The following is a 17,412-nucleotide window of genomic DNA, read 5'->3' on the forward strand; positions in this document are numbered from 1 at the left end:
TGAACCCTGCACAGTATGAATATACAGTAGATATAGTGGGATTGGTGTAGTAATAAAATATCTGTTGAAGGGGAGGCTGTTTTAACTGAGTCAGATTTTTCAGGGAGGGCAGGTAAAGGTCATCTGGTGACATCACGACTCCATCATGAGCCAATTAATTTGTAGATACTTTCTGGAGGAGGCTGAGAAAACAGTGCAGAATGTGTGTGTGTGTGTGTGTGTGTGTGTGTGTGTAACAGAGACTCTGTTAAATAATAAGATCCATTGTGTTACCAGAAACACAAATCTAGCTGAGGGAGAAGTCTCACTGTGAAATTCTTGTGAGAGGTGAGCTGCTGCAGGAAGACAACGGTGGAAAAACGGAGTCAAAGACTGCCAACAAAAACTTCTTTCTGAAGTCACGGCTGAATATTAAACTGATTTTGACGATCTACGGGGAGAAACAGCTCACCTCAGCTCAGAGCAAGACGTCACCTTGAGCCAGACTTGTGTTTCTGGATACAAAAAGGCTCTTACGCTCCAACAAAATGTCTAATTTAGTAGGAATTATTTGTCGTCAGTGGCAAAAAAAAAAAAAAAGCACCATAGTGGACGTAACTTTGATGCTCTACAGGACCGATTCCAAAACTTTTTGTTAGTAAGTTACAATTTCACACCCAGATATATAAATATGGGGATGCAGGCTTATAAGTGCTGGGATTCCCCAACATCGTCCAGCACCTCTACAGCTCAGTTATTAATATTTCGCTTCTGAATTGTTAGAATATAAAGGACGCTCTCCTGAAATTAAAGATTTGGTGATAGTTATCTCACTGTTAACCATCCAAATGTTTATAGATGTTTATTGATTCACCATTTACAAAGTAACATAAACATCATTTGCATTAAACGCAAAATAACTGTCAGCTAAAGTTGAATTCACTATAAATTACCATTAATTATTGATGGTTATAATAAAGTGTTACCCATGTTTTTTTTTATGTGCAACCCAGCAAATATCAATCAAACTAGAGTCGAGCTGTTTTCTCCTAAATCATGTTGTTTTGTTTTCTCTGTGCATTCGGTGAAATATCAATCAAACTAGTGTTTAATTATTAACCGTACCTGCTGCAAATGAACCCTTCAAACACACATTCTGTGCAAATCTGCACACAAACACACACACATACACACTCTGCGGTAAAAAATGAGGCCCACAAGTCAAAGTATTTATAAGGAACAGGTTCATACTTTAATAAAAGGGTATTTTTTTTTCCCCTTGGCACAGATCTGCTATCAAATAAATAAAGAAATTAATCAAATACAATCTATATAAACTAAACAAAGTCATGAGAAAACATTAGGAGGGAGGAGGGAGAATACAGCTAGTGCTAAACAACAACACCGAGTGAGAGAAACAGCTCGTGTTACAGACAGATAATCATTCCTCCCTGCGAGGCGGGACCGGCGTGCTGATATTGGAGTGCTAGCTGACGGTAGGCGAGTGAGATAGCTTGACATTGTCATTTCATTATAAATAAGCCGTATATTCTTTCTACACGATGCTGTTTTGTTTTTTTTGTTTTTTTTAAATCCTTTTCTGCAGTCCAACTATGTACATCAGATTTCTTCAGCATGTGGATCTAACGAAGCAAAAAAAAAAAACAAACAAAACCAAAAAATTAGTGGCGCGATACAAAACTGCGTTAAAACACGGAGGAGCGGCTCTGGATGCTGACGGTTTCTGTACAACAGGACAGGAGAATGTTACGGATGAAGAGAAGATCGTGTGATTTCAAAAAAAAAAAAAAAAAAAGAGGCGTTTAAATGTTGAAGTGAAAAAGAATTATGGGGAAAAAAATGGTAGCTTACATGGACAGCTGAAGACCCTTCTTTTATTATTTCATTTCCCAGAGCTTTTGGTAAAGTCTGTGAGACGAAACTGCCCCCCCACCACCACCCCCACCCCCACCCCAACTCTCTACTGAGGTGCTCTTTAGCAAGGCATATAACCTCCAGTTGCTCCGGTGATGCTGCTTTGAAGTCGACAGAATGAAAGACGGTTTTCTGGTGTGAGTTCAAGTAATTGTACGAATGTGAAGCGGGGCAATAAATAAATAAAAAAAAAAAAAAAGAGGAGTGGGGGCCTTCGGTCTGTTCAGTGGAAACTCTCTCCGGGGTTAAAAAAGAAGTTTAAAAATTGCAACCTTGGCTGCGGGTCTGACCGAGCCCCCTTTTTTTTCACCCACATTCCTTCAGAGGCCGTGTCCAATCGGACCACCCTGCAGGACGAACAGTCGCCTGCACGCTGTCCGTTAACACAACCAGAGCGGCATTTCCACGCCACTTACACTTGGATTGCGCCACTGGTACCGTGGCTGTTTCGGGGGCGTGGGGGGGGGGAAACCACTGAAAGAGTGAGTTACAGTGTTATGAGGACCTGTTGTCCAGGAAAAAAGCAGCGTGAGGTGAGGAAGCTGAGGTATGGAGCGCAGCTGTGATCCCCTCCCCACCACCTCCACTCTGGAGGAATGACGCCAGCTTCCAATGCCGGGTCCCGTGAGAGGACGCGTCTGGCCGGTGCCTCTGCAGCTGTGGGAGGACACCGCAGGGCCCCGAGGGCACGACTGGGCATACGCTGCATTCTTGATAACACAACCAAACTTGGTGGATGTAGTCTGAACGCTCACTGGCACCGGGATCATCTTCTCTAACCCTGACAAAGCTGGTCATTTATAAATACGTTATGAAATATGATCAGTTTGCCGCAAACATCTGCATGTCCCGCGCCTGCGGAGCATCATGGGACAGGATGATCAGATGCTGGCAGGAGAGCCACCGCGGTTGAGTTATGGGTCTAGTGGAGACTGCGGGCCGGGCCCAGTGTTATCCAGCACCAGAGGAATGGGACAGCTGAAAGAGCCCTCGCCCCGCCGCACCACAGACAAGAGCCTTGTTGGCTGAGCTCTGAGGCCACATGGCGGCACGGTGAAAGACCTGCTGACAGCTGAGGAGGTGGCGGGTGGAGGTGGGGGGGGGGGACAGGAAGATGCCACTGAACCGGAGGGAGCAGCCATGTGACCCGCCTCGGACCCGGCTGAGGGCGGCTGGTCGTGTAGAGCGCCATCGTGAAAGTCTGAAAGGTAAAAGCGGTGGAGCCGGAGCAGAGCGGTGGTGCACGCTCAGCAAAACACTTCCCTGCATAAATAAGAAAACCCTCTTAAAAAGGTCAGACTTCAGACTGATCAATGAACACACAAGCCCGTCTAAACCGGCTGGATTGTTGCAGGGATTTTACGTTTTTTACGCAAATACGCCAGAAGCTCTGATGTCATGATAACACCGTGTCTGATTTGGCTTTTCAAGTCCATCACGAGACCGAGGACATGAGATCTAACTGCTGACGATTCACTAGTTCCAATTGTTTTTAAAAAAAAGAGGGCTTTTGTCACAAACACTGTCTGCCATCAAGGAACGTTAGAAGAGTTTTATAACAGGTGCATTTTAAACAGCAATCAGGGTCTCTGGACCGGAACTTATACACCGATTCCACATCAACAGCATTAAGGCCATTAAATTATAGCTTAGTTCCTTCGTTTTTTTCCCCCTCGTCTCCATCTCTGATCACGGTCGGACAGTCGAGCTTATGAGCACTTTGTATGCGATGCGAAGTCGAGCAGCTGGGCAGCGCTGTTGAGAGTTGGGATTTGTAGTCATTCAGGTGTAAAGAGATCACAGTTAGGTATCCGATGACAGTGGAAACAGAAGGGCGAGGCTGAGTGAGCAACACAGTCGTACATCTTCTAGTCAGAATGAGGCTCCTAGTGGTCTTAGAAAAAATGCGGCTGTGAAGGGAGAAAAAAAACAAACAAAAGCAAAAACAAACAAAGCGTAAAAGCTTCCGATCGTGAATACAAAGATATCACATTATCAATAAAGCTTATAAAATTGATAACCATATATACCTTATGTACAGTAAATGTTGGTTAATAAAAGTAAGTGAGCTTTTTATTCGACGCTTCAGTACTGCAGATGTTTCAGACGATTTCTTTCCAAAAAAAAAACAAAAAACAAAAAAAAAAGTTTCGAAGTAATTTTTTGAAAAATAACCTCTGAACGCTTTTTTTTTTTCTTTTTTCTTCAAAGTCACCATTACAACAACAATTAGGATAGAATTAGAGGTAGCAGCGGATTTGGGATCTCTTGTCTTTTCTTTTTCTATAACATTTCATCATCTTCCTTCCCCCGTTTTTTTTTTTTTTTTTTTCTGGTGTTGTTGCTGACGGGGTATTGCGTGCTAGAATCTGAATCTTCATTTTCATCTTCAAAAAAAACACCTGCCTGACAGCCTGCTTTAAATACTCACGCACCCATGAGTGCACTTCAAGTGGTTTTTCAACAGACACCAGTGTCGTGACACTCACACACACACACACACACACCACACACACACCACATTCATACACTGTTTTAACAAACACACACAAGCATATACACACTATGCCCTGCTCTCCTATCACCTATATTCCTTCATATATTTTCATCTTTACATCACAGTCTTTCTCCCTCTCGTCCCTCCTTTTCCTAAAAAGAAAAAAAAAAACCTTTTGGCTTAGTGGTTTGGAAAGGTTGTGGTGCTGGTTTGGTGCCGGAGGGTTCTTCAGGTAGAGGATCACAGGGTGCTGGAGGGGGAGAGAGTTTGGACTTCTGGGCTCTATTAAATTGTCCCTCTGTGCCTCCTCTGTAGCTCCAGACCCGATTCTCAGTCCTGGCTGTACTGTGGCCCTGAATCACGGTCCTGCTGCACGCCCGAGCTTTTGTTTGTCTGACAAACCTCTTGGTAACACTGATTAATAACCTCCCGGCGCTGGGACACCCCCCCTCCGATGACCCCTCCTCTCCCCGTGTCCTGTGTCCACTGCAGTGCTGCACAATGTTAAGGTAGGCCGGCGCGTGACTGCTCAGTGTCCGCCGAACCTGGTCGGTGTTTTGTGGGGCCGCAGGAGTCGTCCCAGGCAAAGTGGTAGTTCAGGACTGGTAAAAGTGGTGGTAGTGGTGATGGTGTTCATGGTGGTGGTGGTGCTCGTGCCGCTGCACCACTTGAGCCAGCCCGCCGTCGTACAGCACCACGCTGGGCAGGTCCCTCACGTGTTCCTTCTCCACCACCGGTCCCGGAGCTGCCAGGGAGCCCAAGGCCCTGTAGCCCTGGCTCTCCTTGGACCGCTGCTTGTGCTTGCGGTAGGGGGCCGTGGACTGGTGAGGCGGGGTCTGGCTGGGGAGCGCCGGTGGAGGAGGGACGCCCCGGTTTCTCATCACCTTGCCGCTGATCTGTGCGGGAGGCGTGCGGCTGTGAACCTTAGGAGAGCGGAGGCCATGTTTGCCCGAGTCCTGGCCTCGCGTACGGGGGATGGGATGGAGGCTGTCCGAAGTCTCCACGGCGGTCTGCAGGCGGCGGTGGTGGGAATGGGAGTGTCCATTTTCTGGTTCGTGGGAGCGAGAGCGGGTCTGATTGGACGGCCGCGTCTGAGGCTCGGCCTTCGTCGGCTCTGCGGCCGGGGCTGTGACGGGAAACAGACACATGGAATGAGAAACGTCACGGCTGCAGAGGAACAACAACAGTTCAATCACAGGACTGGTCGGTGCTGAAAGTCTTTATCTCAAAACCCCCGAAAAAGAAAAGGGAAGAAAAAATAACCCATGATGTGCATACATTATCGTGCCAGCAGCTCAGTAATAAAGATCCACTGAGCGGCTCCACGATAAGATTCTGGCAGCTTCACTTCAGGTTCTTTCTATCATGCGGATAACCGGGACGCAGCGTGACACGGAGCAGATCTCTGTTAGCACTTTCCTACATTAAAATAATCACATGTCATCACCGAGCGTCAGATCAAGGCCGCCGCTTATTAGACCTAATATTTCACTTCACAACAGCCCGTTCTGTTGATGGGCTTTAGCCTTGAACACTTGATGTATTGTACCTTCCCGGGCCCAGATGTTTGTACTGGCCAGGAGTGCTGTGGGCTGCTAGTTCCACCTAATGGCTCCAAGCAGGTGCCGCAGTAATGAGGGCCCCTGGACGCAGCTTCAAAGGTGCCTGGTTTGTGTTCCCCCCCCCTCCCAACACCACCCTGCCTCCACACCACTGGCCCCGGTCCACTCACCGGCTCCGAAGCGGGATGTGTAGTTTTCGATGCCTGCCAGGTCCAAGTAGTGGTTCCTGCGTTCCAGGTTCTCATCCACACAGTGGCGCTGGCAGCCCGGCTGGGTGTGGTGGTCACTGTGGTGGCGCCTGTGGACACGAGCGGCACCTCTCATTAGGTAGCAGTTTGGGCCAGAGAGGTTCAGTAGGGGAGTGTTTGGAGAAAGTAAAACAAGTGCTCCTTATGATCAGGCAGCAGCAGAGTAATTGTTAGAGAAGTGAGATTGTGACTGGAAAATCACAGGTTTCAAAAACCTCAACTGGGAGTATTTGCGCAGACTCTCCCCCCCCCCGAGCTGTTAACCCCCCCCCGCCTTCAACGCACATTTGGGGCGAAACTAATTAAAGAGTAGAGGATGACTCGCAGCTCACAAGTGTGAATCCTTCCTCAAACAAACCACCGCTCCTCGCCACTCGGACTGAGAGCGTTTTCTAGAAGTGGGCGTTAACGATACGGTGACGTATTAAAAATGTTTTTTAAAAATCATGATCACAAAAAACTTCTTCTTCTCGTAAACACAACGTGCCTGAACAGTAGAGAGTGAAGTGTGCAGTCGGGGAGGAGGAGGAGGTGAGATTTCTTACCTTAGGAGCGCTCGAGTCTTCTTGTCTGCACTCTTGGGGTCTTCTATGCACTTGTCACTTTTCTCTCTGGGGTGGGACATGTCTGTGTGAAAGACAGGAGGCTATTATCAAAGAGAGCTGCATGCACAGAGCAGGCACGCACACACACACACAGACACACACACACACACACACACACATACGACAACAGTCACACAAGCCTCAGAAGAAAGCAACCTTTGTTTCGGGGGTTTTACTTTGAAGATCTATAGAAAAAGGAAAAACAACAATGCTTCATTTATTCTATTTTCAACTCGCAGCCTTGTATAAGGCCTGGAATGAAGTAAAAAAAAAAAAAAAAAAAAACAAACATGCAGACTTCAGAAATAGTTTATTAAAGAAGTGAGATCTGATGCGTTTTCAAATTAGCATGAAGGCAACCGGCGATATCTTTTTCAAAGCTCGCTCTGTTTGAATCTCTTGGCGGATATTTATAGCCGAAACAATAGGACACAAACACACAGGAATATATACTTTTTTGCAGATATTTTTCCCTGACTGCTTGTTTACCAAGTCGTCAGTGAGAAAAGTTAAGTTGAACGCAGCTATATTTTCCCCGGCAGCTCTGAGAAAGGGGGGTAAGGAGAGGGGAAAAAAAGGGAACTTTGGAGAAAAAGAAAAATGGCTGTGGTTATCAAAAGGACTCGGCACATCTCTTAAGGTTTCTTTCAGAGTATTTGAAGGCACTGAGGAAGGAGGGGGGGCCTCTCTTAGCTCTGTCACTCCCCCCATCATTAAAAATGAACCCCATTGAGTGGGAGAGATGGAGCGACGCCGAGACTGCGAGGAACAAAGCTCTGACGGGCCTGAAGCAGACGCCTTTCTGCGTGACAACAAACACATATCTGGGTGAGCTGACAGCAGGCAACTCAAAGTGTGGTGGGGGGGGGGGACCCCCAAAATGCCCTCTCTTCTTCACCCCGCAACCCCACCCACCACGTCGACGCCAGCTTTACCTGCCGCGCCCTGCGTGCAGCTCCTCCACCGCTGGCTGGAGTCGGGAGCCACCGAGAGCTTGACCCGCAGCGTCTTGCTGCTGCTGGGGGAGTGGTTGACGGAGGCGTCCACCACCTCGTAGATGGTGTGGAGCAGGCTGGTGATATCCTGCAGGAAGAATGGGAGGCGGAGGTTAAGTGGAATCTGGGGGCTTTTTTAAAAAAAATTTCATTTAAGAGAGATTATTTTTAGAATCATCTGATCAAAAAGCTTAAAAAAAGGGTTCTGGTGGAGATGTCGGTGCAGAGACAGATTTTCACTGAAGCTACTTTACAAAACAAAACAAGAAAGAAAAGGGGAACAGAGGAGACTATTCTCGTCACCACGCCGATTGAACCAGATATTCTGTAGTTATTGTGCATTAAAACTCAGTGTGATAAACTTCACGCTAGCTAGGAATGTAAAGACTGAGACAACAGCGAAGAGAGAAACGCACTGATGTCAGTCGTGTTAGTTCAGCCTTTCCGAGTGGAGCGATCAGACGCGGCGTGAAAGACAAGTTATAAATTCATGAAAAAGAAAACGTCTTGGCGGTAACAGCGGAGGCTGAGCGAGATGTCAGGGCCCGATACGAGTCGCGGTACAGTTGTGTGAGCGCTACGCCGTCTCTATTTAATCCCTCGATGCCTCTTCAAACTACATCTGCGAGGGAGCTGTGTACAGATCCTGCAGTCGTAGGTGCACAAAGGCATGCATGTGTAAACGTGTCCACGAGTATGGCGTCATTTTAGAAACCCAACCTAAAGAGGCCATGAAATGGAACGATAGCAAAATGAAATTAGAAATGATTATCACCATTAAATACTTTCAAATTTAAAATGAACAAGGTAAAACTTCAGAATGAAGGTAAGCGCTTAATGCTGAAGTCTCTCGCGGCTCTTCAGAAGCCATATGTCGCGCTGGCGACACACCGAGCTAATGACTCCCTCCGGGGTTGCTTCTGGATCTTTTCCTAGCAAACCAAATTCTAATGGTCCACTAAAAAGAAAAAATAAATAATCACCTGGTACAGATGTGAAATGGACTGAGTCCCACTGTATCTCATTAGTGTTTTACTAAAGCGACAAAAAGGCCACAAAAAGGCTCCGACAGCAGCTCAGCTCTGAGTCACGACAAGACGGACTATTATGAATTCTTCAGGGACCGGTTCCACGTACTGGTTTCAAGCAATAGACACTGTGTGGGGCAAAAATAGAAATAAAATAAAAGCTTCCCCATGTCATTTCTGGTTTCCTTCTGTTTTTTGTTTTTTTTTTATTTGTGTGATGGGATTGGAAAAAAAAAAAAGTTGGAGAAAAAAAAAAAAAGGCTTTTCTTTCTCCCCTCCAAGCCGCCGCCTGACGTCTCATGAGCCATGGAGCCACAGGCAACGCCAAAAAACTGCACAGCCAACCACACAGAGGACAGCTCCAGTCTCTTTGCGCTGTTTCAAGTTGTTTTTCCAAAAAAAAAAGAAAAGAAATAAAAAAACGGGCCTTTCTGGATGTTCTGTCAGATCTGTACCAGGCAGACACGGTACCTCGCAGGAGCGGGATTTTGCTGGGTTTGGTTCCCAGGGAGCGAGATCGGGTTAGAGAGTCGTGACTGCTGGATTCCTTTTTTTTTTTGTTTTGTTTTTTGGGTGTGGCGATGCCAAAACTGGACAACATTTTGAAAAAGGAGGGTGTTTTATGGCTGTGAGCTGCTGAGCAGAACAGTTTTCTGAGACTCAACAATGTTTGACAGTCAGTATGTTTACATGCACAGTTTAGTCAGATTACAGCCATAGTTCCACTATGCTACTCAATGAAACATCTGCAGTTGTCTGAGTATACATGCCGGTGAGAAAATCGAAATATTGGCCTAAGCATGTCATACCCCTGTACGATAGGTGGCGCTGTACTCATTTCAACTAGTGGTAACAGATCCACCTCCGGCTGACCTCTTTACGTCACCAGCAACAACAAACTCTGCCTTGGCATTTGAGAAAGATGCACGATGGCGCTCTTGCTTGCAGATAATTCGGAGGAAAAACGCCATCGCCGCCGTCCTTCTATTTCCAGCTCACAGCCCCGGGAAAAAAATCTCAAGCATGCGCAGAATGCAAAATCCGATTCTAATCTGAGGGAACGTATACATGCAGGAGTAATGCGACTATAAATCGAATAATCTAGGTGTTTTAATGCGACTATGAGAAATCCGATCCGGTCCGATTTTAGTCAGACTAAGATGTATACATGCATCTTAATTATGATCTCCGATCATAGTCGGACGAACCCAGTAATTCTGTTCTTGAGTGGTGATGGAATAAACTTGACAAACTGACAAAACACTACAACACTCTTGTCCTACTAAGATCTGCCACCGAGCAAACTCAATAAATAGTTCCGTCCGTTGACAGCATTTACTGACTCGTTCATTCATTCATTAAAGCTTCATCCCTCCACATTAATCAGCGCTGGCAGCAGAAGATCGTTACCTCTCTGGTGACTTTGCCGTTGTTGTCAAAGTCGTAAAGGGTGAAGGTCCACTCCTGCCTGTTATCCTCCTCCACAGACACGGCACACTCCAACTCCTGGAAACAGCACAGCGGTGAGATATTAGTATCATCCAATATGAATGTGTGTGTCTGTGTGTGTGTGTGTGTGTGTGTGTGTGAGACACTGTGTGTCCCGCCACTGCCCTAGTTTCATCCAGAGGGGGAAGTAATAAACGTCCTGTTCGGTGTTGACACTCACTTCAAACTGGAGCTGTTTCTGTGGCCCTGCGGGAGATTGGCCGTCCCTCTCCTGCATCTTCTCCTCCACACAGCAGCTGTCTGTCTTCTCCGGGGGCAAAGCCACTGCAGTGACACACACACACACACATACACACACATACACACACACATACACACACACGCAAAGATAAAAGAGAAAGCCTGAGGATGAGAAACGTTGGATGCAGTCATAACCTGAGGATATGTTGTCGCCTTCAAGTCTTCCTTGTAAAGCTTCTACTTCCGAGTTTAGCAACCCACAATTAAGCATGTGTCACGCATTCAAGTGCTCCTGGTTTTAAAATAAATCCTACATGGACAAAATTCATAGGTTTTGTATCGCTGCCCGCATTCTCAAAGTGTGATATCAACATGGTTTTGCAAAATAACGCAACCTGCAGATCACACACTCTCGTGATGTAAATGTCGTCCAGCCGCACGAATGCACCAAACCTGCAGTGTGATTTCACACCAGATTTGTACCAGAACCGAGAGAGATGCTACTCCAACTGAACTTTTGAAAGAGCGCTCTTATTTGGCAGTGTTTTCACGTCGGTGAGTTGTTGCATCACAGAGCGGAGCTGGAATCCAAAACGTCAATCCGAATGCAAAAAGAAGATACGACTAAAGCTGTGACAGATTCTCAGACGGCAAAAAAAAAACTAAAAAAAACCTAAAAACCTCCATCAGTCACACGTGTAGTAATAGTCCTGAAGCTCTTAGCTACAATATATATATTTCCCACTGGGTTCACGCTACGAGGGGAATGTCAAACATGAAACTGAACGGCATTAACATGTCTAAAACATGCGAGAATATTAGGTGGCGCTCGGATATATAAATGGAGGATCGGAGACGGCGAGCCAACATCAAACGGGCCTATAGGAGACCCCAGAGTCCTCCGGCTCGGCGCAGCAGAGCTCATCATTTCACAGGATGACATTCACCGTACATTACAATCCAGACATACAGTGAAGACAGAAGGTCCGGAGGGAGCGCTGATCCGTCACATGCACTTGAAACTGAGGACCTGCGTGGAGCCTGACAGCATTTCTACACCGTCTGAATCTAAACCAACGATTGTTTTCACCGCACTACACTTGGAATTACTAACTCATCCATTATAATAATCCAATTAACACCTTTGCGTGGCCTTTCAACACGATTTGAGTTTATTATAACCGTGTCATTCGGGGTTAATTCAACATTAATGCCGGTGTATATTTGGGTTGTAAGGTGGTCCGCCCTGCTGGACAGAAATAACACTGACTGACACCGTCTGGTTTCGCTGTTTCAGTTTTCAGAGCTGGACGTCGGCCCAGATGTAATGCCACCGGATATCCTGCTCCTGCTCTGAAATCCAGCGTTTGTTTGACGCATCAGACCGCAGACACACACCGCGAGTCCCTGAGATCTGAGAGGTGTGCATGTCGGCTCGTTTGTGAGACACGCCGCGGATTCATCCTCATATATGTTTAGGAGTATTTTCGTAGCAGCTAGTTACACTGCTGGTCGTTTAGCATCCCGCGTCAGCGCCCCCCCACACACACTCCTCATCCAATCACAGTCCCGCAGGCCTCGCACACACCCATAAACCAGCCGACACAGACCACACCCCTCTCTTTCTCTTCACCCTCCCTCCCCTCCCACTCCTCTCTCCTCCCGCCACACTTTGAAGTCCCCATTCTCAAACCTTTTGGAAGAAGATCAGACCGGCTGTAAAACAGAATCACTAATTAATTAAGCCAAGTCAAATCTGAAACACTGTTTGTTTGCTCGCCAACGGAGCAGACACAACAGCCCAATTTCTTTCCTCCTGATCCAAAGCAGATCAAAGCGGACCTGTCTCATCCCTGGGCGGGGGGGGAAATGCCAAAAATGAAAGGCATCATCCCAGGGAGCTTTTACCAACTTTTTGGAGAGGAGCAGCATTTGGGGTCCCGCTGTTTGATCATCTGAGGTGCTCAAAGGGAACATTGTGTGTGAGGGCAAATCTGTTCCGTAGCAGGCTCAATATGGTGGCGAGATGCTTATCTCGGAGCTAATGAAATGCCGGGAGGAGTAACAGTAATCTGCTATCACTCCTCCTCCCCCCCAACTCCAACGCCGCCGCCCCCCCTCCCCCCCTCCACCGCAGACATAAGCCGCGCTCTTTATGAGAGGAGCTGAGCCAGGGGATTGGCTGCACATCAGATCTGAGGGGCAAGACGAGGGCAGCCGAGGCAGGCACCCTCCAAACCCAGCCTGTTCCAGCAGCCCTGACACACACACACACACACACGTGCATACACTCGTACACACATGCAGAAACGAAGGACGGGTCGGGAGAGCTGCCTCACACTGTGAACAATCACACCCAGTTTAGCTTGGCTTCTGAATTACACGTAACTGTGCCAGAACCCCCCCCCAGGTCATACATTCGAACAGCTCGGTGCCGAGGTGATACTGGGATGTCCGCTGTGGTGATGGCAACTTTTATCCCACAGGGACCAACACTGGAGTACTCATGAGCAAGGTAGCTGTAACCCAGCAGTCATCTTGACGCTCTTCAGCAAACTTTTTATTTTCCGTGTTAACAAAAAAGACCATGTAGGGTATCTTCTCAACGCACGCCTGTAACGTATCCTAAAGACTCTTCCAGCAGCGAGTCCGTCCCTCTTTAAACCCAAAGAAAGGAGACTTTTAAAAACAGATTTTCCCGTCACTTCTGCTTCTCCCTGATTTATCTCTCATCTCCACTTTTACTTGTCTTTCACACCGCAGACGTACGGACAGCGGTTCACGCGGGGGACATCAGAAAATCCTCCACAGCTGTCTTTATTTTGGTTAGCGCTTGCTGAGGGAGGTACAGAACTGTGTGAAGCGGAGGGTAACTGATTGCCAACTAAAATAATCCAGAATCATTTAGATAAAAAATTGAATTCATTAGGGGACGTTAACGCACAAGCTGCAAATCAAACATTTTGCGATTAAAAAAAAAAAAAAGCTCCAAGCTGTGACACCGTTTTTTTCAAAAGTACGAAGCTCCACTCGACTTCACCGACACTGTCAGGTAGGGCAGGCGCCATTCTCCCTGACTGAGACCCAATTTGGCCCGTTTTAGTTCTGGTATTGAGACATTTCTCCATCCACAAATGTGTCACCGCCGCCTCTCCTTGCTAGCAGTCACTGAATGAGGTAACTTGCCTCGGTAACTTGAACTTGACGTCTGTATTTAAGCAAAATTCCCATGTAAGGTGTTAAATGTTTTTTTTTTGAAAGATGACTTAGACTTAATCACAGAGCAGCTTGTTTTCATTACCAACATCCTAAAGGAGGACAACTTCGACCCAGACTTTCATCAGTCGTGTTATTTCTTGTCTGTTATTCAGCGAGGCAGAGCTGAAAAATAAGAGCAAAAATTCTCGGCCACGCTTCTAAATTCTGGCTTCTTTTTTGGTTTTTTTTTTTTTTATGTTCAGCTCACTTCACTTCTGCCTCCACCTCACATCAAATCCCATCTTTAAACGGGAGGAGGGGGAGAGACTTTTTCCTCCCAGAGCTCTTAATCCAGGATCACATCACATCGGGGAGGGAAAAAACATGGAGGAACGGAGGCACTTTGCAGAGCACCGCTGGAGGAGGAGGAGGGGGGGGCAGATGAGAGACGGAGGAGGTGGAGAGGAGGGAGTGAAAGGTAAAGGGGACCTCATCAGCACATTGTTGGGGCTTAGAGGATGGGTGTGGAGCAGAAGGAGGTGGGGGGAGGGATGAACGACTGCAGGAAAGGAACCGCACGAGTACCTGGAGTGCAGCTGCAGAGTGTGTTTCTGCAGCTTTTCATGCAAAACAAAGTAAAAGCAGAGAAAGTGATGATGAGGAGCAGGAGGAGGGGAGCCTACCTTCCAAGCGGTAGTGTTCATCGCCCATCCCTTCTGCACATGCTTCATCCATGGAGTCCTGCAGAGAGAGAGAGAGAGAGAGAAAACAGAGACACATATATCATCGTTTCAACTCATATAACGTTAAAGCATCGTATTTCTGTCACATAAAAACAAACATATTTAACGGCGCGAATCCACAGCACGGCCGTCCAACACAGAGCGAATCCAAATTACAGCGTTTATATATCTATATATGAACAAAGTTTGACAACTGTGCGCTGAGCTTACACAGCGGCGGAGAAGTTTAAGAGGATGGTAATTGCAAGGCTGAAGACAAGCTGAGCATGAGACTGGCAGTCGGAGTCGAAACTATGAAGGAATCGTCCAAAATCGCTGCCGCCGGCCCCTGCAGGGGAATTCTGAGAAACAGGGCTGGTAGTAGGACTATTTTTGGGTGTGCGGGGTTCGTCGCGGCGATACGTTCGGCGACTTGTTTTTATCCCGGGCTTGTCTTCAGCCGGGCCCTCCTCTCCTCCTCCCCTCCTGCCTCCCCTCCCGCCTCCTCTCCTCCCCTGGCAGCTCTGTCTGTTAGCGCATACCACAGAGACTAGGAGGGACATGTGATCCCCCCGGGGCTTCACCATGGAAAAGTCTGGCTCAGGTATCCATGTGGCATTACAGTCATCTGGACGAAAAACCATTACTCACGGGCTGACAAACACACACACACATACACACACGTCTACACAGTCCAACACACACACACACACACATTGGAAGACGAACTGCTGGCCACATTTCAAAGTCTTCTGCTGCACACAGACTCTGCTGACTGACACACTCTTATCATAACTGATGATTAACCTCATCAATTAATGATTAACTTCATAAAATGCATCGCAGGATACGAGTGTGTGTTTACTGTATACGTGCCAGTGTGTTCATAGATGTGTGTGTGTGTGTGTGTGTGTGAGTCCGAGGCGAGGCTGTGACAGCGTGAGAGGGGATTTCTGTGTAATCCACAGAGGTAGAAGGTCAGATGGTGTGATCCTACCCTCCTCAGACTAGTGCCGGCCGGGCCGCAGCGCTGTGGGTGGCCTCAGGAAGAGAATACAGCGAAACCACAGGACTGACTGGCTGGCTGGTTGGCTGAGACCCTGAAGCAGGGACCGGGGCTAAATCTGTGTTTGTTGTTGTTATGAATGGGTCAGCACACATTCTGATATGGCTTCATGACCCCCGGTCCTGAGCTTTGGTGTGACGACGGGGAAATCAGCGGTTTCTCTGAGATTTTACCAGGATCACATCAGAGTTAATGATGATGCAGAGAAGAAAAATACGTTTTTAACACCAGTTTTTCTTCAGAATTGCGGTTCGAGAGGCAGGGAGCTGGTTTTGGTTGATTTTAATGAACAGTAATTCAGCTTCTCTGACAGCTGATACTGTTGAACTGCTCTCCTGTTTACTGATACTCATTTCAGTCATTGGATGTTTGTACTTTAGTTTCCTTAAAGATAAACTATTCATCCGACGTTGTCAGCGTCAGCAGAGACGCCACAGGATTACATTACTGCCCGATAAACCCACGGTGAGTTTTTAACGTTGTTTGTCTGTTGTTTCCAACCCGTTAAGTCGGATCGCACACCACATGGGCTTGACCCGTGTCGCTGTGTCGATCCGAACGGGGCGTTAAGACTGTGGGAACGTCGACGCCGGCCTCTCGTTACCACGCAGCCTCGCAGGAAAAAAATAAAAACCACTCCACAATAAACATTCCTTCAATTCCTCACACGTACGTGCACGCACACACACACACACACACACACGGGCATGGCATCTTGAATGTCTTGAATTTCTTTCTTTCTTTTTTTTTTTGATGAATGATCCAAAATTACTCAGGGGTTAACCAAGAACATGAGAAAAAGGGGGAAGAGGAATGTGCTAATTGGTTGTTGTCTGTGGTGATGGATGGGAGCCGTATTATTAGTCTGCTAGGGTTACTCTGGGGTTCGCTCTGGTCAGTGTATAAAATATCCCATGTTTTTTTTTTTTTTTTACTTTAGACACACACACACACTCGCGTAGACACATCCTCCTCCTCCTCCTCCTCCTCCTCTCATGAAAGGTCCGACCGCTAAATAGAAATGTGACATGAGGCAGAAAAACAAACAACGAGACTTTTAAAACTGCTGCAGAAAACTCATGTTTCTCACCGCTACCTTCTGGTGCAGCCCTGTGACGTTACGATTATCACGTTCGGCAGTTTACGAAACCTTTACGTTGCAAAGATGAGAATACGTGCTCGAGGTTCCTGCAGTGATACAGCTCTAAACCAAACACTGCATCGATGTCTCCAGATAATAGCCTGATCCGACACACACACACACACTCATCCTGGCAGTCCGTTCTGACACGGTCTCCACAGAGCACCTCCACACTGACTGACCCACTGACACCACCTCCTTCGAGCTTCCGCTCTCCAAACTTTTTACTGGCTCTTGGCAGTGATTGATAAAAACGTCCTGTGCCATAAAAAATAACATCTAGGAGTTTCTAAAAATAGGCTCCACGTCCCCCACCAGTCGGTCGGTCGCATGAGTAACGAGGCACACATTTCTGTTGCCCAGCTCCAGAAGAGTAAGGTTTAAAAACGGCAAAAGCAACAGATACACAAAGATATTTCAATGAAACATGAAACGGAGTTGTGTCACTTCTACTCAGGAATGTTTGACAGAATTCCTCATCCGGTCTGATTCCTCTTTGTTTGATTTAATGATTCAAAAGAACACACAACCATCAATTGCTGAAATATTTGTGCCGCAGCTCATTTGTTTACTCACTGAATGTGGGCTTTCCCTCATTCTTCTGAGAGAGACGCTAAATAGCTAATTAAGTAATAAGATTTGCCTAAAAAACAAAAAAAAAAAACACCCTGGGTGAAGGAGCAGGACGCCGCTCGGTCAGACGAGGTCAGATAGCTGGTCCACCTTAACTGAACCTCATCTGCATTA

General features: G+C 47.0%; 1 protein-coding gene across 2 annotated transcripts in view; it reads right to left on the minus strand.

Moving 5' to 3' along the window:
- Positions 1–1,208: 1,208 nt before the first annotated feature.
- Positions 1,209–17,412, minus strand: part of nkd1 (NKD inhibitor of WNT signaling pathway 1) — a 35,824-nt gene continuing 19,620 nt past the window's right edge. For both annotated transcript variants that reach the window (XM_037096426.1, XM_037096427.1), the window contains 7 exons: positions 14,420–14,477; positions 10,519–10,622; positions 10,260–10,355; positions 7,762–7,909; positions 6,767–6,848; positions 6,144–6,271; positions 1,209–5,537 (listed from right to left, as the gene is read on the minus strand). In XM_037096426.1, the coding sequence (XP_036952321.1) occupies positions 5,008–5,537; positions 6,144–6,271; positions 6,767–6,848; positions 7,762–7,909; positions 10,260–10,355; positions 10,519–10,622; positions 14,420–14,477 (1,146 nt within the window). In that variant the 3' untranslated portion in view covers positions 1,209–5,007. The remainder of the gene's footprint in view (positions 5,538–6,143; positions 6,272–6,766; positions 6,849–7,761; positions 7,910–10,259; positions 10,356–10,518; positions 10,623–14,419; positions 14,478–17,412) is intronic.

The sequence above is a fragment of the Acanthopagrus latus genome, chromosome 4 (assembly GCF_904848185.1).
Source record: "Acanthopagrus latus isolate v.2019 chromosome 4, fAcaLat1.1, whole genome shotgun sequence".
Taxonomy (NCBI): domain Eukaryota; kingdom Metazoa; phylum Chordata; class Actinopteri; order Spariformes; family Sparidae; genus Acanthopagrus; species Acanthopagrus latus.